General features: G+C 37.3%; 1 protein-coding gene, 13 non-coding genes and 1 pseudogene across 16 annotated transcripts; 7 read left to right on the forward strand and 8 right to left on the reverse strand.

Annotated features, from left to right (window-relative positions):
- Positions 1 to 633: 633 nt before the first annotated feature.
- LOC148625512 (heavy metal-binding protein HIP-like) lies at positions 634 to 24,710 on the reverse strand. 3 transcript variants are annotated; one of them, XM_088569134.1, is made up of 4 exons: positions 24,346 to 24,710; positions 6,504 to 6,680; positions 1,470 to 1,613; positions 634 to 1,168 (listed from the first exon to the last, which is right to left on the reverse strand). In XM_088569134.1, the coding sequence occupies exons 2-4, from the start codon at positions 6,640 to 6,642 to the stop codon at positions 759 to 761; spliced, it is 693 nt and encodes a 230-aa protein (XP_088425260.1). In that variant the 5' UTR covers positions 6,643 to 6,680; positions 24,346 to 24,710; the 3' UTR covers positions 634 to 758. The 3 variants fall into 3 exon arrangements, with proteins under 3 accessions (XP_088425260.1, XP_088425259.1, XP_088425261.1); XM_088569133.1 differs by lacking the exon at positions 24,346 to 24,710 and having other exon boundaries at positions 6,504 to 6,923; XM_088569135.1 differs by lacking the exons at positions 1,470 to 1,613; positions 24,346 to 24,710 and having other exon boundaries at positions 6,504 to 6,923.
- Positions 9,474 to 9,771, forward strand: LOC148625513 (signal recognition particle RNA). Its single transcript, XR_015920467.1, has one exon.
- On the reverse strand, positions 10,330 to 10,493 carry LOC148625514 (U1 spliceosomal RNA). Its single transcript, XR_015920219.1, has one exon. It is a non-coding gene; the product is annotated as a U1 spliceosomal RNA (small nuclear RNA).
- On the forward strand, positions 11,168 to 11,465 carry LOC148625515 (signal recognition particle RNA). Its single transcript, XR_015920468.1, has one exon.
- On the reverse strand, positions 12,020 to 12,183 carry LOC148625516 (U1 spliceosomal RNA). The gene has a single exon (XR_015920331.1). It is a non-coding gene; the product is annotated as a U1 spliceosomal RNA (small nuclear RNA).
- On the forward strand, positions 12,858 to 13,155 carry LOC148625517 (signal recognition particle RNA). The gene has a single exon (XR_015920469.1).
- LOC148625518 (U1 spliceosomal RNA) lies at positions 13,702 to 13,865 on the reverse strand. The gene has a single exon (XR_015920441.1). It is a non-coding gene; the product is annotated as a U1 spliceosomal RNA (small nuclear RNA).
- LOC148625519 (signal recognition particle RNA) lies at positions 14,540 to 14,837 on the forward strand. The gene has a single exon (XR_015920470.1).
- On the reverse strand, positions 15,404 to 15,567 carry LOC148625520 (U1 spliceosomal RNA). Its single transcript, XR_015920505.1, has one exon. It is a non-coding gene; the product is annotated as a U1 spliceosomal RNA (small nuclear RNA).
- On the forward strand, positions 16,242 to 16,539 carry LOC148625521 (signal recognition particle RNA). Its single transcript, XR_015920471.1, has one exon.
- LOC148625522 (U1 spliceosomal RNA) lies at positions 17,098 to 17,261 on the reverse strand. Its single transcript, XR_015920516.1, has one exon. It is a non-coding gene; the product is annotated as a U1 spliceosomal RNA (small nuclear RNA).
- On the forward strand, positions 17,936 to 18,233 carry LOC148625523 (signal recognition particle RNA). The gene has a single exon (XR_015920472.1).
- LOC148625524 (U1 spliceosomal RNA) lies at positions 18,806 to 18,969 on the reverse strand. Its single transcript, XR_015920225.1, has one exon. It is a non-coding gene; the product is annotated as a U1 spliceosomal RNA (small nuclear RNA).
- Positions 19,644 to 19,941, forward strand: LOC148625525 (signal recognition particle RNA). Its single transcript, XR_015920473.1, has one exon.
- LOC148625526 (U1 spliceosomal RNA) lies at positions 20,512 to 20,646 on the reverse strand (annotated as a pseudogene).
- Positions 24,711 to 26,244: the final 1,534 nt, after the last annotated feature.

The following is a 26,244-nucleotide window of genomic DNA, read 5'->3' on the forward strand; positions in this document are numbered from 1 at the left end:
GTAAATGATTGTTTCTTAGTTCTTTGATATCCTGTGTGAAGTCTTTCAATTTTGGACCACGAGCACATCTTTCAACTTATAATCAATGAGGGCGTTTTGTTGTTTTGTCCTCGATAAAACTAGATATTCAGCAGATTTACAAAGCGCTTGGGTTTCCAAAATTTATTGAAGTTTTTTGTATAAATGTTTTTTTCTTCAATCAAACTTAATGATTCTATTCTTCTACATTCTAAAGTCACCTTCCAATGTATTGAATTGGTATTTCAACTATGAAAAAATATATTATAAGAGTAGATTTTTTTTTCATGTGAATAACTTTTTTTCTAGAAATGACGAATTACATGATTTTTAAGTATAAATGTGTAATATGTATCAGACACCTTGATTCTTGTGTTTTCACCATTGTCCTCCTAATAAATAAAGAATTCCAGTGCCTGAACCGATAAACCAACAATTATAGAACCTGAGGACGCCATCCTAGTAAATGTAAATACAAAATAAAAATACCAAGAAGCAATTTATCGAGGTAGCATAACTTCCATATGTAACGCAATATGGTTGTTAACATGCACGTATAACAGACCATGATCCTTCGTGTTCAACCGAAAACGATAGATAAATCAACAGATAATATTGATAATGTTTGTTTATAAAATTTATTTAGACTTTCTTTAATGTCGCGATATCATACTATTAGATTAGGATTTGACCCCCGCGAAAATAACCCGATATACGGTAGTATTTTATTTTTCTATTTCTCAAATCTTATATCCTGAAAATACTGAAGCAGATGCTGATCCCCACATAGCATCTAAATAAAAACCTTCATTGCTGTAAACTTTCAGGCTGATTTTTTCTCCTGCTTTCATTTTAACAACAACGGTTGACGAGCCTGTCATGCTATCGCCGACAGCATCATTGTCGACAACGTTTGCAGCAATCATCTCCGAATCCTTAACAATGGCAGAAGTGAAATCCTTCCTCTCCTTCGAGAGGATTGTCCATGAAAAAACATACAGTCCGTCCTCCATGGCCGTGAACTTCCCACTTGTGCCACTGTAGCATCCACCGACGTTCAGTTTTACATCATCAAAGACAATAACTGTATCGTGAGGAAGGTTTGTTTTGTCAGTTGTTATTCCGGCGAAAAATGCACACTTTTCATTGTCTACAAGAAAAAGCATGAATATTTTGAAAGGTAATCGTATAGAGAAGCGTCGATTTTAAATCCGCTAATGCAGGTTACCTTGCGTAGTTCGGGGAAGAATTGTTTGCTAAAACACCGTATATACCGTAAGACTAAAGGAATGGCATCATTTACAAATTTATACATATATTTTGTTAATTCATCGATATAATCACCGAGTTTTACATTGATAATTATTCGGCGTTGTATTATTTTTACTAACAAGAATACGCCCATTCAAGTATCATGAACATGCATGTATTGCCCCATTTATCAAGCGTACCTTCTTCCTGTTTCTGTATTTCCTTGCCGTTGACCGTTTTCGTGCCATTTCTGGTGCATTCTACCACTGAATTTATACCATTTATATCGTTGAACTTTTCGTTATCGATGTTTGAAAGGATAGTTGACACATTTGCTTTTAATGCTGTCAACATAAAATTGTATCAACGCATCATTTTTACTGTAAAGTGGCAATGCACCTGTGCGGAGGTAAGTGTACAAATATTACAATTCTATTTTGAATTCAGGGGACGCCAACATCGACGTATATATATGGCGAAAATCGATTACAATTTGGGACGAAGTTAAGTAGGAAATAAACGAAAATCTCGGGACAACACCAATGAAAAAAAGAGAGAATGTCTGGAGAAAAAATGGAACTTTGCCCCCTGGACTGTTCAATATTTTTAGTTTATTTGTTTGTTTGTTGGGGTTTAACGTCCGAGCAGCAATATTTCAGCTATATTCAGACGATGAACATGAAATTGATGATAAATGAACATGAAATGATGATGAAATGAAAGAGGGATTGGACACAAGGACAATAGGGTCGACAAATTTTGATTGCCACTGGAAATAGGGAGAGGTGGGTAGAGTCGGGCAATTTAGCCTCCTGTGGCGGAGCCCTATGGTTCCTACTCCGGGAGAATACCACAGTAGGGTTCTTTAACGTGCGAGGAACGTGGCATCTTTCCCAACACGGTGCACCACTATGGTTTGCGGTCAGGTTTTCCGTATTATAGCCTGACAACCCCAGCATGTAACACGCCAGGGGTACCCCATTCCACCACCTGGGGCACACATCCCAGTTGCTCTGTGGGCAGAGCGGCCTAGCCCCCGGCTAGGGTTCTGAGCACTATTTAGTCGCCCTTTACGACAAGCTTAGCGCTGCTGCAGGCCAATTCTTTTAACACCCGGACCTGCACGGGGATCAATATTTTTAGAGCGTTGGGCCGGTGCAATCGCATACTGGGCACATAGATATTTAATCCTCTTATATATGCAGCTGGGAAGAAAGATTTTTTTTTAGAATTGCACAAGTGCTGGACAGGAACTTTTAAAAATTAAATTGTTAAAAAAAAAAATCAACAAAAAATATACAAATAGGTAATTATGCAAGTACAGTAGGAATGGAACTGGAGCCTTATTTAACTTGCGTGCACTGATTTGAAAAAAAAAATAGGTAGGTATGTGTCTTAGTGCAAAACAATTTCAACAAAAAAAGATAAATTTGATGGTAAATGAATCTATTCAATGAAACTGGTATCAAATATCCTCCTGGGCAACTAGTTTTTTTCTGCTGTAACTGTTTAGATTGGGCCTGAATTTTATTTTTGCAGATGGATCTGCTGAGTAGATAGATATTTTGAAATGGACAGAAGAATGAAACTGGTCGGGAACCAGTACTTCGATAAATATTGAACTTGAACGATCCGTTATCAAATTAAGTTCCGTTTATTTTCTATAAAAAGCCTTTAAGTTAACCAAAAATGGATCTTATCGTACAAAACATCAAAACTGAAAAAAAGGTAAATTAAACAAATAAAAATCACTTCATAAATTTCGAATCCTTTTTTTTTTCTGTGTATCAAGATTTTTACAAAAAGTATTACAGTTAAATATTGGTAAACTACAGTTCAAGATCTCTCCAATTTTGTTTTATACTCTTTGCCGTAAGTACGCGAATTTTTGTACCGCAATTAGGCTTCTGGAACATGTTATGTTGAAGTCATCACTATAGAAGTAGTGAATGGTCGTCATTGTGAACTCGTGGATCGTTACTGTGCGAACCGATTTGTTAACCGTGTAACAGTTTTCCTTTCCTCTTTCGTCTACCCCGGACTTGACATTTTATTAGCAATTCTGCGGCTGTTTCTAGAAAAGCAAAGGACGGTTATCCTAGTGACGCACCTGGTCCATGCTCCCACATTTTTTTTTGCGGAGTTCGAGTTGCTCTTTGCTTTTGTTTCTTTATATATGATATTTTCATCATTTCATGTTCTTTGTTGTGTGTGTATTTCCCCCTTTCTGTTCTTTATCCTTGGATTACTATAACGAGAATGGATATGGTGAATATATAAAGAAACAACAACGCACTGGGATGAAAAATGTCAACTCAAGGCTACCCACGGGCCTTCAACGAACGACGATGAAACCCTTACACCACCGGGCAGACTGCAGTTTGCTCCATAGTAACATTATACATAGGTATATATACTCAAGCAACATACATGAGAACTGAAAGTGGAATTAAACAATACATACAGATGCCAGAAATTCCTGACTTCGGACGGGCACTAACAACGTGACGGGGTTAAATATATTTTGTTTGTTGATTTCTGATCGAATCATGGTTCCCTTGTTAACTCTTCTTTGTAAATGTTGAGTGACAGAGAAAAAAAAATCAACATCCAAACACATGATATTTTTTTTTAAATCTGACAAAATATCCTTCGCCTGTATTTATTTGATATAATTAATTAACATAGGGACACGAAAAGCTACCAAAGTACATTTAAAGTTTGGCGTTTTTAATTAGAGAGAATCATTAAAAAAAATAAAAGAAAATGAAAATTACGAAATGGGAGGAGCTACAATGAAACCTACCGTAGCGACCACCGTATTCGACAAGTACCTGTCTTAAAAGACTATGATAAAAATATCCACGTGTAGAGCATTCTATAGGCTAAAAACCACTAATTCCACTTCCCATAGGCTTCTATGCTAATTTCACAATATTCAATGGCTTCTCTGGACTTTACCTTAACTTTAACCTGCAGATGACTATATATCAGCATGATTCTACATATGTCAGCTCACAATCCTCAGAATGGCATGTGGGGTTAGCAGACTTGCAGTGCAGTACTGGTCACCGGAAGTGAAGGGTCTATAAATAGCATGGGAAATCCCAGTGTTTTCACAAGATAGGGGTATATTTAAAAATCATTATGGAGATTAGGCTTCACATCACAAGAAGCAAAATGCACCTATAAAATGTACAGAAATGTTTTTCCTTTCAGAAACTCTTTAAATTTTTAAAATAAGGTGAGAACTTTTTTCACAGCACTAAGAGGAACAGGGGTAATTTCTGCGTAGGACTATTTTTGCGTACGTTCCAAATGCTCATTGGTTGAATTGGTGGTCTGTAACCTATATGCAATTTACTCGTAATTAAAGACCACTTGTGGTTTTCACTCCCTTATAAGGTCACTCAAGACTGGTTAAATGACATTCAAACTGAAACAATTCTAAAAGTAAATAGTTATACGTACGTTATACACGTTTTCTTATGACGTTACGCACGCTATTGCGGGCACATTCGGTAACATCAGAATTCGACGATTGTCGACATTTTTCGTTTCTTGCTTGGCTTGCTTATTGAAACACGGGTACAGTAAAGCAAAATATACAATAATTTTTGATTGGTAGCAATTGAAACATCTTGAACATTTCTTAGAAAAAAACGAACTGATTAATTAATTTGATTATCAGTACTACCGGTAAATTAAATTTGCACATGCATGTGCACCGCAGTGTGGAATGCAATCGCCACGTATATGCACACTCTGTCTAGAGAGGGAACATAGCAACTTTCTCCTGCGATAAGTTGAAATGTGCATTTTGATATACATGTACGATTTTATGTTACATCTACCAATAGCAGAATTTGGACATTTCACAACTTACTATTTCGATTGAAAGAGCTTTCTATTCATCAGAAAATCGCACTTTCATCAACGCCCAATAGATAGCCCTCATTGATTTTCATTTCATTTGCGCATTTGCTTTTTCCAAAATAAAAAATATTTATGACCCCCCTTTTCTGCATTCATTTGATCTATTAGCATTCTGCTTTTCTATACCTTTTGAAAGTTCTGTCAACTCTATTTTGCGCTTCAGTCATTCTACTCCGATCGAATTCCTATAAACTATAAGAATTTATTCTATTCTTTTTTGGTTTATTCTTTCGTTTGTAAATGACACAAGTACAGATTTAGTCTATTTACATCCCTATGATTTCGATTTTTTTGTCTCTTTCAGTTGCATGTTCTATACTTGTAATTGCAGAGACGGGTATAAGTGTCTGGTGCATGTTATCTAAAGCGGAAATAATTTCCGTTTTATTTCCCCATTTCTCGATCGACGGAAAACGTTCCTAACGTTAAAAAAGTGAATGTTCGACAAATCGCTAGGCATTAGTTTTGCTCGAACTTTATCCGTTTTAAACAGTTTAAACCATTAAAAATGAAATATGTCTATTCCAAAGTGTATGTACAATTACAAAGTATCATTATTTCATAGAAGAAATTTCCAATTGATTGTAGAATTGCGTTGGAGCATGACATTTTCTCAACGAACCGGGAAAATATTGACGTCTGACATTTCGCTAGACATTTTCAAAAAGACGTAACTTTTTTGTTTGTACTGAAAATTTTATCAAATGTCGACATAGAATTGCTGAAAGTATGTACATTTTTAGGAAATATTAATTGGAAAAGAATATTGTGTAAATAAGTTCTTACATTAATAACAGAATTGATTACTGTACACTTTTAGAAATCTGACCATTTACCAACACTTTCATTTTTGCATTGAATCCTGTTTTGCCTAAAACTAACGCAATTTCGATAATCCATGCAAAATTTGGCGAATTTCGTACCCTTTGCAATAGCGCAAGTCACTATTTTAGCTGACATACAGAATTTTGACGTTTTTTACGGGTTTTCGAAAGTTTAATTGATTATAAAGAATTAAAAGTACCATTTGTGACAAATATTTAGAACTTATTATTTGTCCTGATTCCAGTAGTATACAGCTTTCACATAATCACAGTTTTGATTGTTAACAATATTCATTTAAAGTTTAGATAGGTGTGGTTTTTTTTTTTCAATACAGCCGCAATAGCGTGAGTAATGTCACTTTATTCACCAAAGATGAAGACAAATAAAAAAACAGCTTTAATTGATGCTGTGTCATATGGTTATTAGTTGACACAGATATTACATGCAGAAGTCTATTTGCTTAAATTATGAACCTGTAAGTGACTCGACTTCAGTCTTCAAATCCTCCATCCTGTTGAACATCACAGAAACGCTATCATTCAACGAAGCCATGACCTGGTCCTTTACCACGTTGTCAATGTAGTCCTTAAGAGCTGTGTTTAGTTTGGTCATGTCTATTGTGGCTGTCAATTCTGCATTCGCCGTTGTATCTAGAAGTGGCAGATAAATGTCATTTCGGTTTTGTGGGTAGCCATACGTCAACAGGACTACTGATAATACCAATGTCGTATAGTATTCCCATGCCATTTTCGGCATTGTTGCATATGAACATCAAACTACTAACATCCGTCTTTATTGACAATTATCTATATCTCTATAATTTGATGAAAAGATCACGACAAATTACGACAAATTACTTTTGTCAAATTTATTTTGAATTATAAATTTTAACATACGTATTTATGCAGCCAGTACAAGTATGGATACATATTGTTCGAGGGGTTCATATCCTTTGTTGCCGTTATGTTTCGAAATCCAGTGAAACTTGTCTAACCAGAACACTGAATCGTACACAATCCCTTCTTGATCAGAAATCAGTTATCAGTTTTTTTTTTATAAAAATCAGACAAAAGGCGATTCATGTATATGTCAAAAACCAACCAACTTTATTTTAATTTTTATTCAGAAACACAAACAGACAACATAACCATTAATGGTGTGTCATTTGGTAGTTTGCACTTTTGAGACATTGTATGTATTGTAGGGACTGGTCCTTATTTCTTTACATTATAGACGGGGGATAGCGCGAACGCAGTCCCCCACACTAAAAAATTGCGTACCCGAGTTGCCCACATTTGGGGCAATCGCAGGCTTTTTTTTTTCTTCTCCGAGATGCAAAAATTTAAATGTTTAGACAATAGAGCAATTAACTGTTTAAAACAGTTAACAGTGAAAATTATACTAACAACACAATAGGAAATAGAGCACACTCGACAATGACATGTGAGTATATTTTTAGTGTTAATAAAACGTTCTATCAAACAATGAACAGAAAATATTTGAGGCTCTAAGCATTTAACACTGAACAGAAATAAGCTAAATGAAACACATCTTGTCACGTATAAAATGAAAACGGCAAATATAGAAAGTGAAAAATTACCAATAACACATAATAATATACGATAATACAAAATAATAAACGAAAAGAGAAAAATACACCAATAGGTTGAGTAGTCCATGAACAGAAAGGCTATCAAAACAGGGGGGATAGAATAGTACTCATTGTCCATAATCATTCCGTTTCATTGTCGTTTAACTAACATCAACAGCTGTGTCCTCCGTGTTCTCCGGGGCTGTTATCAAAGAAGGGAGGAAAGGCTTCATTTCCATTTCCTCCAAATCATCACTACCACCATAATCATTGCACTCCGCCGCTCTTCGCTTCTTGGTTACAGACTCCTCTGTACCATGCCTCATCCCGCGCTTGTCTTGCGGGGAAGCCATACTCTCCTTCTCCTTCTCTTGCCCCCTCCCGCGCTTGTCTTGCGGGGGGCCCATACCTTCTTTATCCTGCCCCCTCCCGCGCTTGTCTTGCGGGGGGCCCATACTCTCTTTCTCCTGCCTCCTCCCGCGCCGGTCTTGCTGGGAAACCACATTCACCTCCTGCTCATCTGAAACTCTTGCTGCAGCAGCATATGAGGGTTTTCCTTTACTTGGGCAGGTAGCCCTCTGATGACCCACCTCATTACATTTTAGACATAATGAGGGTCTCCCTCTCATGGTTACAAGTATCCGCCTTCCAGCAACAGTCACCTTGTACGGTACCTTATGAATATCAGAATCTGGCATTTCAACCAGATAATTAATGACACCATTTTTTAACTTGGTGCCATCAATCACAGTGTCCTCAAAATCTTTCTTAATGATTTTTCCATAATTTTGTAGGAAATTGTCCACATAACAACTCTTCATATGTAGAGGATACCAATGTATTCTAATGGCAACTTGTCTCTTATCTAAACGCTCGAAATGGTATAGACTTCCACCTGGAGCCTCAAAAGTTTGTCCCGTGCCCAAAGCATCAACTGTATCAGTGGAACTCAACCCAAGATACCAATCTCCACCCTCATCGCACTTATAAATAGCTGTAATCAATGAAGGATTAATGGTTCCTTTCAGCGCCTCAAGTACTTGTCCTCTGGTATTAAACCACTTTTTCCCAAAATTGACCTTCAGTGTTTTACTCACTGCGTCAGCATCCAAATACTCCATTTTGATTCTGGGGGAACCGCCTTTGTGATCACGGTATCCCCTGTACCAGGTAAGTATGCTGTAGCACTGTATCGCAGGGCGACTATTTTCAACGCATTTGTAGTTTTCTGGCGGTGCAATCAATACTTTATTATTGCAGAAAAATTCGTAGTTCATACGCAATGATGAATTGTTGTTGACAAGCACGCGGCAAGTATTTTTTGGCATCTTATTGATTTACAGAAATGTGAAAAATGCACAATTCAGTTCGATACTGAACAAATATGAAAACCGAAGAAAGTCTAATGTTTAGTAACTCACTTTGTATACGTATGCCCAACCTTTTCCCCGTTGTGCTATAAGTGAAATAGCCGGGAAAATTCAGTCAGGATTGGCCCAGTAATTTATACTAAAACTGAGCTTTTTATCACATGAAGTTGGTTTTAATTACCAGTGCATTCATTCTAAAATAGATTTCAATTACTATCAATTTCAAATCCAGTCATACATACATACACTAACATGCAGTCGCGCTCGCCAAGAAGTGCCGAAAAGTGTGAACAGTGTTGAACATATGGTAATACTGACACGTGTACATGCAGTTCTCAATTGTCATACATGGGTATAAAAAGACAAAATCTGATTTACGGACACATATCGTAGGAAAAATAAACAAATTAAGCGTATTATTTACAGAAAAAGAAAAGCAATTTTAGTAAATATAAGTAACAAAAATAACCACATGTTAATCGGTTGGGAGTTGTGGCGTGCTCCTGTGATCCAGCTACTTGGAGACCAGAGTTGGCGGACGGTGTGAGGGCAGGAGTCCTGGTGGCAGGTGATCTATGTTGAGCGGGCGTCCGCACTAAGATCGGCATCAATATGGGCACACCGAGGGAGCTCAGTGTGACCAGGTTGTCTAAGGAGGGACGTACAGGCCCAGGGCGGAAACGCAGCAGGCAAAAGTCCCCGTGTCGATCAGTAGTGGGATCGCGCCTGTGAATAGACGCTTGTCAACAGCCTGTCCAATATAACTGGACTCGACTCTTTTTTTTTCTTTCCCATACTAAAAAAACTAAAAAAAAAAATAAAAAAAATTCAATTAATACGAATCGTATCTCATCTGAGGAACCTGCAAGACGTCTCATATTTCAGAACATTTTCCTTCCCAAAATTTTCGCGCCGAGCATAGCTCGGCGTTTCACACCACACACACACACACACACACACACACACACACACACACACGCACAATCAAGCACTCAAGCACAAATATATATCAATATCAATATCAACATCCATCTCAAACATTTTCAATACACTTCCATACCATGTCAATACTCAAACATACAACCTACCTACCTACCTACAAACTATCTACATCTAACACTCTTTTTCCATTTATTCCACTCTCACCTCAGTCTCATCTATTCACTTACTAGTAAGCTTTTCTTTTCACACATAATCCACGCATCATCAACACAAACTTATACCACGCATGCATTTTCATTCAAATGTAGCCTGTCTAATTCATTATAAGAACACAAGTTGGCAGATTGATCATTGTATGCATTGTAGGGACTGGTCCTTATTTCTTTACATTATAGACGGGGGATAGCGCGAACGCAGTCCCCCACACTAAAAAATTGCGTACCCGAGTTGCCCACATTTGGGGCAATCGCAGGCTTCAGCCTAACCGGAGTGCAATGGAAAGGCCTCGACCTGGGGGAACCGCCTTTGTGATCACGGTATCCCCTGTACCAGGTAAGTATGCTGTAGCACTGTATCGCAGGGCGACTATTTTCAACGCATTTGTAGTTTTCTGGCGGTGCAATCAATACTTTATTATTGCAGAAAAATTCGTAGTTCATACGCAATGATGAATTGTTGTTGACAAGCACGCGGCAAGTATTTTTTGGCATCTTATTGATTTACAGAAATGTGAAAAATGCACAATTCAGTTCGATACTGAACAAATATGAAAACCGAAGAAAGTCTAATGTTTAGTAACTCACTTTGTATACGTATGCCCAACCTTTTCCCCGTTGTGCTATAAGTGAAATAGCCGGGAAAATTCAGTCAGGATTGGCCCAGTAATTTATACTAAAACTGAGCTTTTTATCACATGAAGTTGGTTTTAATTACCAGTGCATTCATTCTAAAATAGATTTCAATTACTATCAATTTCAAATCCAGTCATACATACATACACTAACATGCAGTCGCGCTCGCCAAGAAGTGCCGAAAAGTGTGAACAGTGTTGAACATATGGTAATACTGACACGTGTACATGCAGTTCTCAATTGTCATACATGGGTATAAAAAGACAAAATCTGATTTACGGACACATATCGTAGGAAAAATAAACAAATTAAGCGTATTATTTACAGAAAAAGAAAAGCAATTTTAGTAAATATAAGTAACAAAAATAACCACATGTTAATCGGTTGGGAGTTGTGGCGTGCTCCTGTGATCCAGCTACTTGGAGACCAGAGTTGGCGGACGGTGTGAGGGCAGGAGTCCTGGTGGCAGGTGATCTATGTTGAGCGGGCGTCCGCACTAAGATCGGCATCAATATGGGCACACCGAGGGAGCTCAGTGTGACCAGGTTGTCTAAGGAGGGACGTACAGGCCCAGGGCGGAAACGCAGCAGGCAAAAGTCCCCGTGTCGATCAGTAGTGGGATCGCGCCTGTGAATAGACGCTTGTCAACAGCCTGTCCAATATAACTGGACTCGACTCTTTTTTTTTCTTTCCCATACTAAAAAAACTAAAAAAAAAAATAAAAAAAATTCAATTAATACGAATCGTATCTCATCTGAGGAACCTGCAAGACGTCTCATATTTCAGAACATTTTCCTTCCCAAAATTTTCGCGCCGAGCATAGCTCGGCGTTTCACACCACACACACACACACACACACACACACACACACACACGCACAATCAAGCACTCAAGCACAAATATATATCAATATCAATATCAACATCCATCTCAAACATTTTCAATACACTTCCATACCATGTCAATACTCAAACATACAACCTACCTACCTACCTACAAACTATCTACATCTAACACTCTTTTTCCATTTATTCCACTCTCACCTCAGTCTCATCTATTCACTTACTAGTAAGCTTTTCTTTTCACACATAATCCACGCATCATCAACACAAACTTATACCACGCATGCATTTTCATTCAAATGTAGCCTGTCTAATTCATTATAAGAACACAAGTTGGCAGATTGATCATTGTATGCATTGTAGGGACTGGTCCTTATTTCTTTACATTATAGACGGGGGATAGCGCGAACGCAGTCCCCCACACTAAAAAATTGCGTACCCGAGTTGCCCACATTTGGGGCAATCGCAGGCTTCAGCCTAACCGGAGTGCAATGGAAAGGCCTCGACCTGGGGGAACCGCCTTTGTGATCACGGTATCCCCTGTACCAGGTAAGTATGCTGTAGCACTGTATCGCAGGGCGACTATTTTCAACGCATTTGTAGTTTTCTGGCGGTGCAATCAATACTTTATTATTGCAGAAAAATTCGTAGTTCATACGCAATGATGAATTGTTGTTGACAAGCACGCGGCAAGTATTTTTTGGCATCTTATTGATTTACAGAAATGTGAAAAATGCACAATTCAGTTCGATACTGAACAAATATGAAAACCGAAGAAAGTCTAATGTTTAGTAACTCACTTTGTATACGTATGCCCAACCTTTTCCCCGTTGTGCTATAAGTGAAATAGCCGGGAAAATTCAGTCAGGATTGGCCCAGTAATTTATACTAAAACTGAGCTTTTTATCACATGAAGTTGGTTTTAATTACCAGTGCATTCATTCTAAAATAGATTTCAATTACTATCAATTTCAAATCCAGTCATACATACATACACTAACATGCAGTCGCGCTCGCCAAGAAGTGCCGAAAAGTGTGAACAGTGTTGAACATATGGTAATACTGACACGTGTACATGCAGTTCTCAATTGTCATACATGGGTATAAAAAGACAAAATCTGATTTACGGACACATATCGTAGGAAAAATAAACAAATTAAGCGTATTATTTACAGAAAAAGAAAAGCAATTTTAGTAAATATAAGTAACAAAAATAACCACATGTTAATCGGTTGGGAGTTGTGGCGTGCTCCTGTGATCCAGCTACTTGGAGACCAGAGTTGGCGGACGGTGTGAGGGCAGGAGTCCTGGTGGCAGGTGATCTATGTTGAGCGGGCGTCCGCACTAAGATCGGCATCAATATGGGCACACCGAGGGAGCTCAGTGTGACCAGGTTGTCTAAGGAGGGACGTACAGGCCCAGGGCGGAAACGCAGCAGGCAAAAGTCCCCGTGTCGATCAGTAGTGGGATCGCGCCTGTGAATAGACGCTTGTCAACAGCCTGTCCAATATAACTGGACTCGACTCTTTTTTTTTCTTTCCCATACTAAAAAAACTAAAAAAAAAAATAAAAAAAATTCAATTAATACGAATCGTATCTCATCTGAGGAACCTGCAAGACGTCTCATATTTCAGAACATTTTCCTTCCCAAAATTTTCGCGCCGAGCATAGCTCGGCGTTTCACACCACACACACACACACACACACACACACACACACAATCAAGCACTCAAGCACAAATATATATCAATATCAATATCAACATCCATCTCAAACATTTTCAATACACTTCCATACCATGTCAATACTCAAACATACAACCTACCTACCTACCTACAAACTATCTACATCTAACACTCTTTTTCCATTTATTCCACTCTCACCTCAGTCTCATCTATTCACTTACTAGTAAGCTTTTCTTTTCACACATAATCCACGCATCATCAACACAAACTTATACCACGCATGCATTTTCATTCAAATGTAGCCTGTCTAATTCATTATAAGAACACAAGTTGGCAGATTGATCATTGTATGCATTGTAGGGACTGGTCCTTATTTCTTTACATTATAGACGGGGGATAGCGCGAACGCAGTCCCCCACACTAAAAAATTGCGTACCCGAGTTGCCCACATTTGGGGCAATCGCAGGCTTCAGCCTAACCGGAGTGCAATGGAAAGGCCTCGACCTGGGGGAACCGCCTTTGTGATCACGGTATCCCCTGTACCAGGTAAGTATGCTGTAGCACTGTATCGCAGAGCGACTATTTTCAACGCATTTGTAGTTTTCTGGCGGTGCAATCAATACTTTATTATTGCAGAAAAATTCGTAGTTCATACGCAATGATGAATTGTTGTTGACAAGCACGCGGCAAGTATTTTTTGGCATCTTATTGATTTACAGAAATGTGAAAAATGCACAATTCAGTTCGATACTGAACAAATATGAAAACCGAAGAAAGTCTAATGTTTAGTAACTCACTTTGTATACGTATGCCCAACCTTTTCCCCGTTGTGCTATAAGTGAAATAGCCGGGAAAATTCAGTCAGGATTGGCCCAGTAATTTATACTAAAACTGAGCTTTTTATCACATGAAGTTGGTTTTAATTACCAGTGCATTCATTCTAAAATAGATTTCAATTACTATCAATTTCAAATCCAGTCATACATACATACACTAACATGCAGTCGCGCTCGCCAAGAAGTGCCGAAAAGTGTGAACAGTGTTGAACATATGGTAATACTGACACGTGTACATGCAGTTCTCAATTGTCATACATGGGTATAAAAAGACAAAATCTGATTTACGGACACATATCGTAGGAAAAATAAACAAATTAAGCGTATTATTTACAGAAAAAGAAAAGCAATTTTAGTAAATATAAGTAACAAAAATAACCACATGTTAATCGGTTGGGAGTTGTGGCGTGCTCCTGTGATCCAGCTACTTGGAGACCAGAGTTGGCGGACGGTGTGAGGGCAGGAGTCCTGGTGGCAGGTGATCTATGTTGAGCGGGCGTCCGCACTAAGATCGGCATCAATATGGGCACACCGAGGGAGCTCAGTGTGACCAGGTTGTCTAAGGAGGGACGTACAGGCCCAGGGCGGAAACGCAGCAGGCAAAAGTCCCCGTGTCGATCAGTAGTGGGATCGCGCCTGTGAATAGACGCTTGTCAACAGCCTGTCCAATATAACTGGACTCGACTCTTTTTTTTTCTTTCCCATACTAAAAAAACTAAAAAAAAAAATAAAAAAAATTCAATTAATACGAATCGTATCTCATCTGAGGAACCTGCAAGACGTCTCATATTTCAGAACATTTTCCTTCCCAAAATTTTCGCGCCGAGCATAGCTCGGCGTTTCACACCACACACACACACACACACACACACACACACACACACACACACACACACGCACAATCAAGCACTCAAGCACAAATATATATCAATATCAATATCAACATCCATCTCAAACATTTTCAATACACTTCCATACCATGTCAATACTCAAACATACAACCTACCTACCTACCTACAAACTATCTACATCTAACACTCTTTTTCCATTTATTCCACTCTCACCTCAGTCTCATCTATTCACTTACTAGTAAGCTTTTCTTTTCACACATAATCCACGCATCATCAACACAAACTTATACCACGCATGCATTTTCATTCAAATGTAGCCTGTCTAATTCATTATAAGAACACAAGTTGGCAGATTGATCATTGTATGCATTGTAGGGACTGGTCCTTATTTCTTTACATTATAGACGGGGGATAGCGCGAACGCAGTCCCCCACACTAAAAAATTGCGTACCCGAGTTGCCCACATTTGGGGCAATCGCAGGCTTCAGCCTAACCGGAGTGCAATGGAAAGGCCTCGACCTGGGGGAACCGCCTTTGTGATCACGGTATCCCCTGTACCAGGTAAGTATGCTGTAGCACTGTATCGCAGGGCGACTATTTTCAACGCATTTGTAGTTTTCTGGCGGTGCAATCAATACTTTATTATTGCAGAAAAATTCGTAGTTCATACGCAATGATGAATTGTTGTTGACAAGCACGCGGCAAGTATTTTTTGGCATCTTATTGATTTACAGAAATGTGAAAAATGCACAATTCAGTTCGATACTGAACAAATATGAAAACCGAAGAAAGTCTAATGTTTAGTAACTCACTTTGTATACGTATGCCCAACCTTTTCCCCGTTGTGCTATAAGTGAAATAGCCGGGAAAATTCAGTCAGGATTGGCCCAGTAATTTATACTAAAACTGAGCTTTTTATCACATGAAGTTGGTTTTAATTACCAGTGCATTCATTCTAAAATAGATTTCAATTACTATCAATTTCAAATCCAGTCATACATACATACACTAACATGCAGTCGCGCTCGCCAAGAAGTGCCGAAAAGTGTGAACAGTGTTGAACATATGGTAATACTGACACGTGTACATGCAGTTCTCAATTGTCATACATGGGTATAAAAAGACAAAATCTGATTTACGGACACATATCGTAGGAAAAATAAACAAATTAAGCGTATTATTTACAGAAAAAGAAAAGCAATTTTAGTAAATATAAGTAACAAAAATAACCACATGTTAATCGGTTGGGAGTTGTGGCGTGCTCCTGTGATCCAGCTACTTGGAGACCAGAGTTGGCGGACGGTGTGAGGGCAGGAGTCCTGGTGGCAGGTGATCTATGTTGAGCGGGCGTCCGCACTAAGATCGGCATCAATATGGGCACACCGAGGGAGCTCAGTGTGACCAGGTTGTCTAAGGAGGGACGTACAGGCCCAGGGCGGAAACGCAGCAGGCAAAAGTCCCCGTGTCGATCAGTAGTGGGATCGCGCCTGTGAATAGACGCTTGTCAACAGCCTGTCCAATATAACTGGACTCGACTCTTTTTTTTTCTTTCCCATACTAAAAAAACTAAAAAAAAAAATAAAAAAAATTCAATTAATACGAATCGTATCTCATCTGAGGAACCTGCAAGACGTCTCATATTTCAGAACATTTTCCTTCCCAAAATTTTCGCGCCGAGCTTAGCTCGGCGTTTCACACCACACACACACACACACACACACACACACACACACACACACGCACAATCAAGCACTCAAGCACAAATATATATCAATATCAATATCAACATCCATCTCAAACATTTTCAATACACTTCCATACCATGTCAATACTCAAACATACAACCTACCTACCTACCTACAAACTATCTACATCTAACACTCTTTTTCCATTTATTCCACTCTCACCTCAGTCTCATCTATTCACTTACTAGTAAGCTTTTCTTTTCACACATAATCCACGCATCATCAACACAAACTTATACCACGCATGCATTTTCATTCAAATGTAGCCTGTCTAATTCATTATAAGAACACAAGTTGGCAGATTGATCATTGTATGCATTGTAGGGACTGGTCCTTATTTCTTTACATTATAGACGGGGGATAGCGCGAACGCAGTCCCCCACACTAAAAAATTGCGTACCCGAGTTGCCCACATTTGGGGCAATCGCAGGCTTCAGCCTAACCGGAGTGCAATGGAAAGGCCTCGACCTGGGGGAACCGCCTTTGTGATCACGGTATCCCCTGTACCAGGTAAGTATGCTGTAGCACTGTATCGCAGGGCGACTATTTTCAACGCATTTGTAGTTTTCTGGCGGTGCAATCAATACTTTATTATTGCAGAAAAATTCGTAGTTCATACGCAATGATGAATTGTTGTTGACAAGCACGCGGCAAGTATTTTTTGGCATCTTATTGATTTACAGAAATGTGAAAAATGCACAATTCAGTTCGATACTGAACAAATATGAAAACCGAAGAAAGTCTAATGTTTAGTAACTCACTTTGTATACGTATGCCCAACCTTTTCCCCGTTGTGCTATAAGTGAAATAGCCGGGAAAATTCAGTCAGGATTGGCCCAGTAATTTATACTAAAACTGAGCTTTTTATCACATGAAGTTGGTTTTAATTACCAGTGCATTCATTCTAAAATAGATTTCAATTACTATCAATTTCAAATCCAGTCATACATACATACACTAACATGCAGTCGCGCTCGCCAAGAAGTGCCGAAAAGTGTGAACAGTGTTGAACATATGGTAATACTGACACGTGTACATGCAGTTCTCAATTGTCATACATGGGTATAAAAAGACAAAATCTGATTTACGGACACATATCGTAGGAAAAATAAACAAATTAAGCGTATTATTTACAGAAAAAGAAAAGCAATTTTAGTAAATATAAGTAACAAAAATAACCACATGTTAATCGGTTGGGAGTTGTGGCGTGCTCCTGTGATCCAGCTACTTGGAGACCAGAGTTGGCGGACGGTGTGAGGGCAGGAGTCCTGGTGGCAGGTGATCTATGTTGAGCGGGCGTCCGCACTAAGATCGGCATCAATATGGGCACACCGAGGGAGCTCAGTGTGACCAGGTTGTCTAAGGAGGGACGTACAGGCCCAGGGCGGAAACGCAGCAGGCAAAAGTCCCCGTGTCGATCAGTAGTGGGATCGCGCCTGTGAATAGACGCTTGTCAACAGCCTGTCCAATATAACTGGACTCGACTCTTTTTTTTTCTTTCCCATACTAAAAAAACTAAAAAAAAAAATAAAAAAAATTCAATTAATACGAATCGTATCTCATCTGAGGAACCTGCAAGACGTCTCATATTTCAGAACATTTTCCTTCCCAAAATTTTCGCGCCGAGCTTAGCTCGGCGTTTCACACCACACACACACACACACACACACACACACACACACACACACACACACACACACACGCACAATCAAGCACTCAAGCACAAATATATATCAATATCAATATCAACATCCATCTCAAACATTTTCAATACACTTCCATACCATGTCAATACTCAAACATACAACCTACCTACCTACCTACAAACTATCTACATCTAACACTCTTTTTCCATTTATTCCACTCTCACCTCAGTCTCATCTATTCACTTACTAGTAAGCTTTTCTTTTCACACATAATCCACGCATCATCAACACAAACTTATACCACGCATGCATTTTCATTCAAATGTAGCCTGTCTAATTCATTATAAGAACACAAGTTGGCAGATTGATCATTGTATGCATTGTAGGGACTGGTCCTTATTTCTTTACATTATAGACGGGGGATAGCGCGAACGCAGTCCCCCACACTAAAAAATTGCGTACCCGAGTTGCCCACATTTGGGGCAATCGCAGGCTTCAGCCTAACCGGAGTGCAATGGAAAGGCCTCGACCTGGGGGAACCGCCTTTGTGATCACGGTATCCCCTGTACCAGGTAAGTATGCTGTAGCACTGTATCGCAGGGCGACTATTTTCAACGCATTTGTAGTTTTCTGGCGGTGCAATCAATACTTTATTATTGCAGAAAAATTCGTAGTTCATACGCAATGATGAATTGTTGTTGACAAGCACGCGGCAAGTATTTTTTGGCATCTTATTGATTTACAGAAATGTGAAAAATGCACAATTCAGTTCGATACTGAACAAATATGAAAACCGAAGAAAGTCTAATGTTTAGTAACTCACTTTGTATACGTATGCCCAACCTTTTCCCCGTTGTGCTATAAGTGAAATAGCCGGGAAAATTCAGTCAGGATTGGCCCAGTAATTTATACTAAAACTGAGCTTTTTATCACATGAAGTTGGTTTTAATTACCAGTGCATTCATTCTAAAATAGATTTCAATTACTATCAATTTCAAATCCAGTCATACATACATACACTAACATGCAGTCGCGCTCGCCAAGAAGTGCCGAAAAGTGTGAACAGTGTTGAACATATGGTAATACTGACACGTGTACATGCAGTTCTCAATTGTCATATATGGGTATAAAAAGACAAAATCTGATTTACGGACACATATCGTAGGAAAAATAAACAAATTAAGCGTATTATTTACAGAAAAAGAAAAGCAATTTTAGTAAATATAAGTAACAAAAATAACCACATGTTAATCGGTTGGGAGTTGTGGCGTGCTCCTGTGATCCAGCTACTTGGAGACCAGAGTTGGCGGACGGTGTGAGGGCAGGAGTCCTGGTGGCAGGTGATCTATGTTGAGCGGGCGTCCGCACTAAGATCGGCATCAATATGGGCACACCGAGGGAGCTCAGTGTGACCAGGTTGTCTAAGGAGGGACGTACAGGCCCAGGGCGGAAACGCAGCAGGCAAAAGTCCCCGTGTCGATCAGTAGTGGGATCGCGCCTGTGAATAGACGCTTGTCAACAGCCTGTCCAATATAACTGGACTCGACTCTTTTTTTTTCTTTCCCATACTAAAAAAACTAAAAAAAAAAATAAAAAAAATTCAATTAATACGAATCGTATCTCATCTGAGGAACCTGCAAGACGTCTCATATTTCAGAACATTTTCCTTCCCAAAATTTTCGCGCCGAGCTTAGCTCGGCGTTTCACACCACACACACACACACACACACACACACACACACACACACACACACACACACACGCACAATCAAGCACTCAAGCACAAATATATATCAATATCAATATCAACATCCATCTCAAACATTTTCAATACACTTCCATACCATGTCAATACTCAAACATACAACCTACCTACCTACCTACAAACTATCTACATCTAACACTCTTTTTCCATTTATTCCACTCTCACCTCAGTCTCATCTATTCACTTACTAGTAAGCTTTTCTTTTCACACATAATCCACGCATCATCAACACAAACTTATACCACGCATGCATTTTCATTCAAATGTAGCCTGTCTAATTCATTATAAGAACACAAGTTGGCAGATTGATCATTGTATGCATTGTAGGGACTGGTCCTTATTTCTTTACATTATAGACGGGGGATAGCGCGAACGCAGTCCCCCACACTAAAAAATTGCGTACCCGAGTTGCCCACATTTGGGGCAATCGCAGGCTTCAGCCTAACCGGAGTGCAATGGAAAGGCCTCGACCTGGGGGAACCTTTTTTTTTTTAATTTCAAAAATTTATTCAGTAAAACTTCATACGTAATACATGACAATAAATTAAAACATAAATATCACAGATAATACATTGTGCATGTATACAGATATGAATAATGTATGCATAAATATCAACTTTGTTATTGGTTAATGCAAGAAAGAACATTGGGATAAATAGTTATATCTCAAATCAATACATGATACATAGGTATATAATACCTTCTGACACAACAAAACACCTGAAGAGAAAAAAATTCAAATGCCCTGTTATTATAGTACTCCTGTAAATTACAAGACGCCACCCTCCCATTAACTCAAATAGGGAAAAAATACAAAAATTAAAACTTAAGGGTACCTTAATAGAATCAAGTTAATAAACCTATTACTTCAAGACTTATAACTCAGAAAAAAGTGATTTCTAAATCATCATCTTGTACTTTACAGAGTAAGTCACTTGAGCACCAAAACTCAGTGAACTTTAGTATTGGAAATCTATAAAAGTCAGCTTCAATACGTAATTTCAGCTGCTGTAAATAGAAAATATAAATATCATTTGGTAAAACATGTTTACCATCAAACTTTTTACTATTTCTTTTAATCCATACAGTTTTACAATATAAAGAAATCAACAATAATACCACACTTTTAGTTCTTCCAACAACATTAATATCTCTAAAAAGTATATGTTTATAATCTAAGGAAATACTTCCATTAGATAAAGAGAATATCCAATTCTTAATAAGAACAAATAAGTTTTTGACATCCCTACATTCGCAAAATAAATGAATTAAAGTTTCCGGTTCTCTGGCACAAAAAGTACATCTATTAGACTTATACACATTATGATTAAATAATAAACTATTAGTAGGCAAAACATTATGCACTACTTTATAAATAACATCTCTAGAAAAGCGATCAATAAACTTATCAAATACATTTTTAAATACAATTCTAAAATCCACTCCAGGATTTTTTTCAACAACTTTAGGAACATAAATTTCCTTTTCTAATAGAACCTTATACAAAACTTTTGTAGTTACACCCCTTAGATCTACATCACTACACAATTTTAAATCAATTAAAGCATCAATACAACATCTATAAAAGGACGAAATGACCTCACTGTGAGGCATGTATAAAGATGTAAACAATTCATTATAAAATCGTAAAGAATAACCAGCCCAGTATATCGCATAATTGACAAACTTTACCTGTCTATTGTTAATAATATCGGACAAGTGTTTCAAGCGTAACGCTTTTAACTTTAAATCGATATTCACAATATTCAAACCACCCTGACTTAAATCTAAATATAAATTCTTACGACTAATCATTTCTACCTTATCATTCCATATAAACTTAAAAATACAACGTTGGAATTTAATTATCCAATGTTTAGACATCGGCACAACAGTACCTACATACCACAACTTAGATAAAGCACACGTATTTACAATAATTGATTTTTCTAATAAAGATAAACTTCTCAACCTCCATAATTTCAAGGTCTTTTCTAACTTAATAAAAATGGGATGCCATACATCATCCTGTGACAAATCATTACCACACTTAATACCTATTAATTTCATACTATCAACAAAATTTATACCAAATCTATGATTTTCTTTTCTACATTTCCAAGCACCTAACCACATACCTTTTGTTTTATTTTTATTAAGCTTGGAACCTGAACCTTTACCAAATAAATCAATCCAATATAAAAATTTATGTATACTTTTATCAGTAGTAACAATACCAGTACTATCATCGGCAAAAACAGATATTTTACAATTATCAACAGAACCAGGAATATTCATACCAATAATATCAGTATCGTTCACAACTTTACGAACAAAAGGTTCAAGACATAAAACATATAATAAAGGTGACAAACTACACCCTTGTTTGACAGATCTAGTGATCCGCACAGGGTCAGAAATAAAATTATTCACAATAACTGATGAAGACAAATCATGATATAAAATCTTGATCCATTTAATTAAATTCGGACCAAAATTAAATTTTTCTAAAACATTGAATAAAAAGGTATGATTAATACGATCAAATGCTTTCTCTTGATCAAGAGAAATGAAAGCACAATTAATATTCTTCTGATTAACATAGTCAATAATGTTCCTATGTAAATGGGCATTGTCTAAAATACTTCTGCCCCTAACAGCACAAGTTTGATCAACACCAATAATTTTATCAGAAACTAAACCCATTCTATTACAAATAATTTTACTTAAAATCTTAACATCAATATTAATTAAACTAATAGGACGATAACATTTAACATCAAAATGTCTAGAAACATCTTTACAAATAAGAGATATATAACTTGTTCTTTGACTAACTGACAAAGTATTTTCATCAAAAATATTATCATACAAATTTAATAACAAAGGTGCAAAAATGTCAATAAATTTGACATAAAATTCTTTGGGCAGTCCATCAGGCCCCGGTGATTTATTGTTATCCATACCTTTAACAGAGTTAATAATTTCATCCTCAGTAATATTAGATTCACAAATATCTCTATCATCATTATCTAACATAGGTAAATCATCTAAGAAATATTTCATAACATCAAAATCAATAGCTTCCTCTTTAAATAAATCACTATAAAAGTTTTCAAATTGCTTAATAATATCGCAATGTTTTGTAAAAATACCATCATCATTTCTAATTTCACAAATATTTTTCTTTTTTCCTCTACGAACTTCCTTTTGGAAAAAATATTGACTCGGAAGTTCACTATTATCTAGTAAATTTGCTTTACTTCTAATTTGAGCACCTCTAAAATCTTTAACATAATAATCTTTAATCTCATTCTTAAGTACATCAATTTGTTCTGAAAAATTACCTGGCGTTTTCTTTTCTAATTTACATAAATGAAAATATCGTTTCTCTAATTGTCTAATTACAGTATACTTAAGTTTATTTTTCTTTTTACAATAATCAATACAAAAGACCTTAATATTTTCTTTAAAATAATCCCACATATCAATACACATATCTAAACCATCGATAAAGTTAATAAACCACTCTCGAAAAGAAATACAAAAAGCTCTATCGTCTAATATAGAGGTGTTTAATTTCCAATAACCTTCACCTCTCTTTACATCAGTGTTATTTACAAACGATACATAAACACAATCATGATCAGAAAAAGCAAAAGGTAGAACGTCACAATTCTTAACAAAAGGTTTTAATTCACTAGAAAAGTACATGCAATCTAATCGACACGCAATATTATTACCCCGCCAGGTGACACATTTACAATTAGGATATAAATACCTATAAACGTCACAAAGGTCAAAATCAGATACAATGGTTCTTAATTTGTCAACACCTGTAGTACCTAAATGGGGATTTCCCCCGATCTTATCAAGTTTTGGATCCATAATACAATTAAAATCACCACCAAATATTTTACAATTCTGTGTCATTAGAAAAGGATATATATACTCAAAGAATTCTTTTCTATCACTACTATCATTAGGTGCATAAATATTAAACAATCTATACGGAACATTATCAATTTTAACATCAATAAATTGAAAACGTCCGTCTATATCTCTATGATATTTAACTACAACAAAATCTATAGAATGAGAAATAAAAATAGCTGTTCCCCTACTTAAATTAGAACCGAAGTTCCAAAAACATCTATACATATGTAAGTATTTATCTAAAATCTTACTTACTTTAGAATTCGAAACATGAGTTTCTTGTAAAAATAATATATCTATATATTTACGCAAACAAAATTGCTTCAATACATACTGACATTTCACATCTAATAATCCATTAATATTCAAAGTAGCACAATTGATTATGTTTTCTTTTTCAGATAAAGTCGTAATAATATTGATAATTAAGAACGGTATATAACTCAAAACGAATTAGCCAAATTATAATTACAGGTAACTTGCAAGAAATTAAATGTCTGGTTAGGGAAAAGAACAAAGAAACTAATTGCACTGTAAAAATCTAAATGTCCAAACAAAAGACAAAACACAGTAGATTTAAAAAATCTTTTGAAAATGCAACAGTATTTCAAACGGTCACAATGAAAGAATATGTAACGAAATTTTATCGTCTGCAAACAAAGATAAATTACAGGTAAGTTATAAACATTATGATAAGAAAAGTTTAAATACCTAAAGGAAGAAAATTGTTCAAGGTGAACTGATACAATAGACTTCTCCGACATGCAAAAATTTAAATGTTTAGACAATAGAGCAATTAACTGTTTAAAACAGTTAACAGTGAAAATGATACTAACAAAACAATAGAAAATAAAGCACACTCGACAATGACATGTGAGTATATTTTTAGTGTTAATAAAACGTTCTATCAAACAATGAACAGAAAATATTTGAGGCTCTAAGCATTTAACACTGAACAGAAATAAGCTAAATGAAACACATCTTGTCACGTATAAAATGAAAACGGCAAATATAGAAAGTGAAAAATTACCAATAACACATAATAATATACGATAATACAAAATAATAAACGAAAAGAGAAAAATACACCAATAGGTTGAGTAGTCCATGAACAGAAAGGCTATCAAAACAGGGGGGATAGAATAGTACTCATTGTCCATAATCATTCCGTTTCATTGTCGTTTAACTAACATCAACAGCTGTGTCCTCCGTGTTCTCCGGGGCTGTTATCAAAGAAGGGAGGAAAGGCTTCATTTCCATTTCCTCCAAATCATCACTACCACCATAATCATTGCACTCCGCCGCTCTTCGCTTCTTGGTTACAGACTCCTCTGTACCATGCCTCATCCCGCGCTTGTCTTGCGGGGAAGCCATACTCTCCTTCTCCTTCTCTTGCCCCCTCCCGCGCTTGTCTTGCGGGGGGCCCATACCTTCTTTATCCTGCCCCCTCCCGCGCTTGTCTTGCGGGGGGCCCATACTCTCTTTCTCCTGCCTCCTCCCGCGCTGGTCTTGCTGGGAAACCACATTCACCTCCTGCTCATCTGAAACTCTTGCTGCAGCAGCATATGAGGGTTTTCCTTTACTTGGGCAGGTAGCCCTCTGATGACCCACCTCATTACATTTTAGACATAATGAGGGTCTCCCTCTCATGGTTACAAGTATCCGCCTTCCAGCAACAGTCACCTTGTACGGTACCTTATGAACATCAGAATCTGGCATTTCAACCAGATAATTAATGACACCATTTTTTAACTTGGTGCCATCAATCACAGTGTCCTCAAAATCTTTCTTAATGATTTTTCCATAATTTTGTAGGAAATTGTCCACATAACAACTCTTCATATGTAGAGGATACCAATGTATTCTAATGGCAACTTGTCTCTTATCTAAACGCTCGAAATGGTATAGACTTCCACCTGGAGCCTCAAAAGTTTGTCCCGTGCCCAAAGCATCAACTGTATCAGTGGAACTCAACCCAAGATACCAATCTCCACCCTCATCGCACTTATAAATAGCTGTAATCAATGAAGGATTAATGGTTCCTTTCAGCGCCTCAAGTACTTGTCCTCTGGTATTAAACCACTTTTTCCCAAAATTGACCTTCAGTGTTTTACTCACTGCGTCAGCATCCAAATACTCCATTTTGATTCTGGG

The sequence above is a fragment of the Perna viridis genome, chromosome 2 (genome assembly GCF_037379345.1).
Source record: "Perna viridis isolate PV_CMFRI_1.1 ecotype Kerala chromosome 2, ASM3737934v1, whole genome shotgun sequence".
Lineage (NCBI taxonomy): Eukaryota > Metazoa > Mollusca > Bivalvia > Mytilida > Mytilidae > Perna > Perna viridis.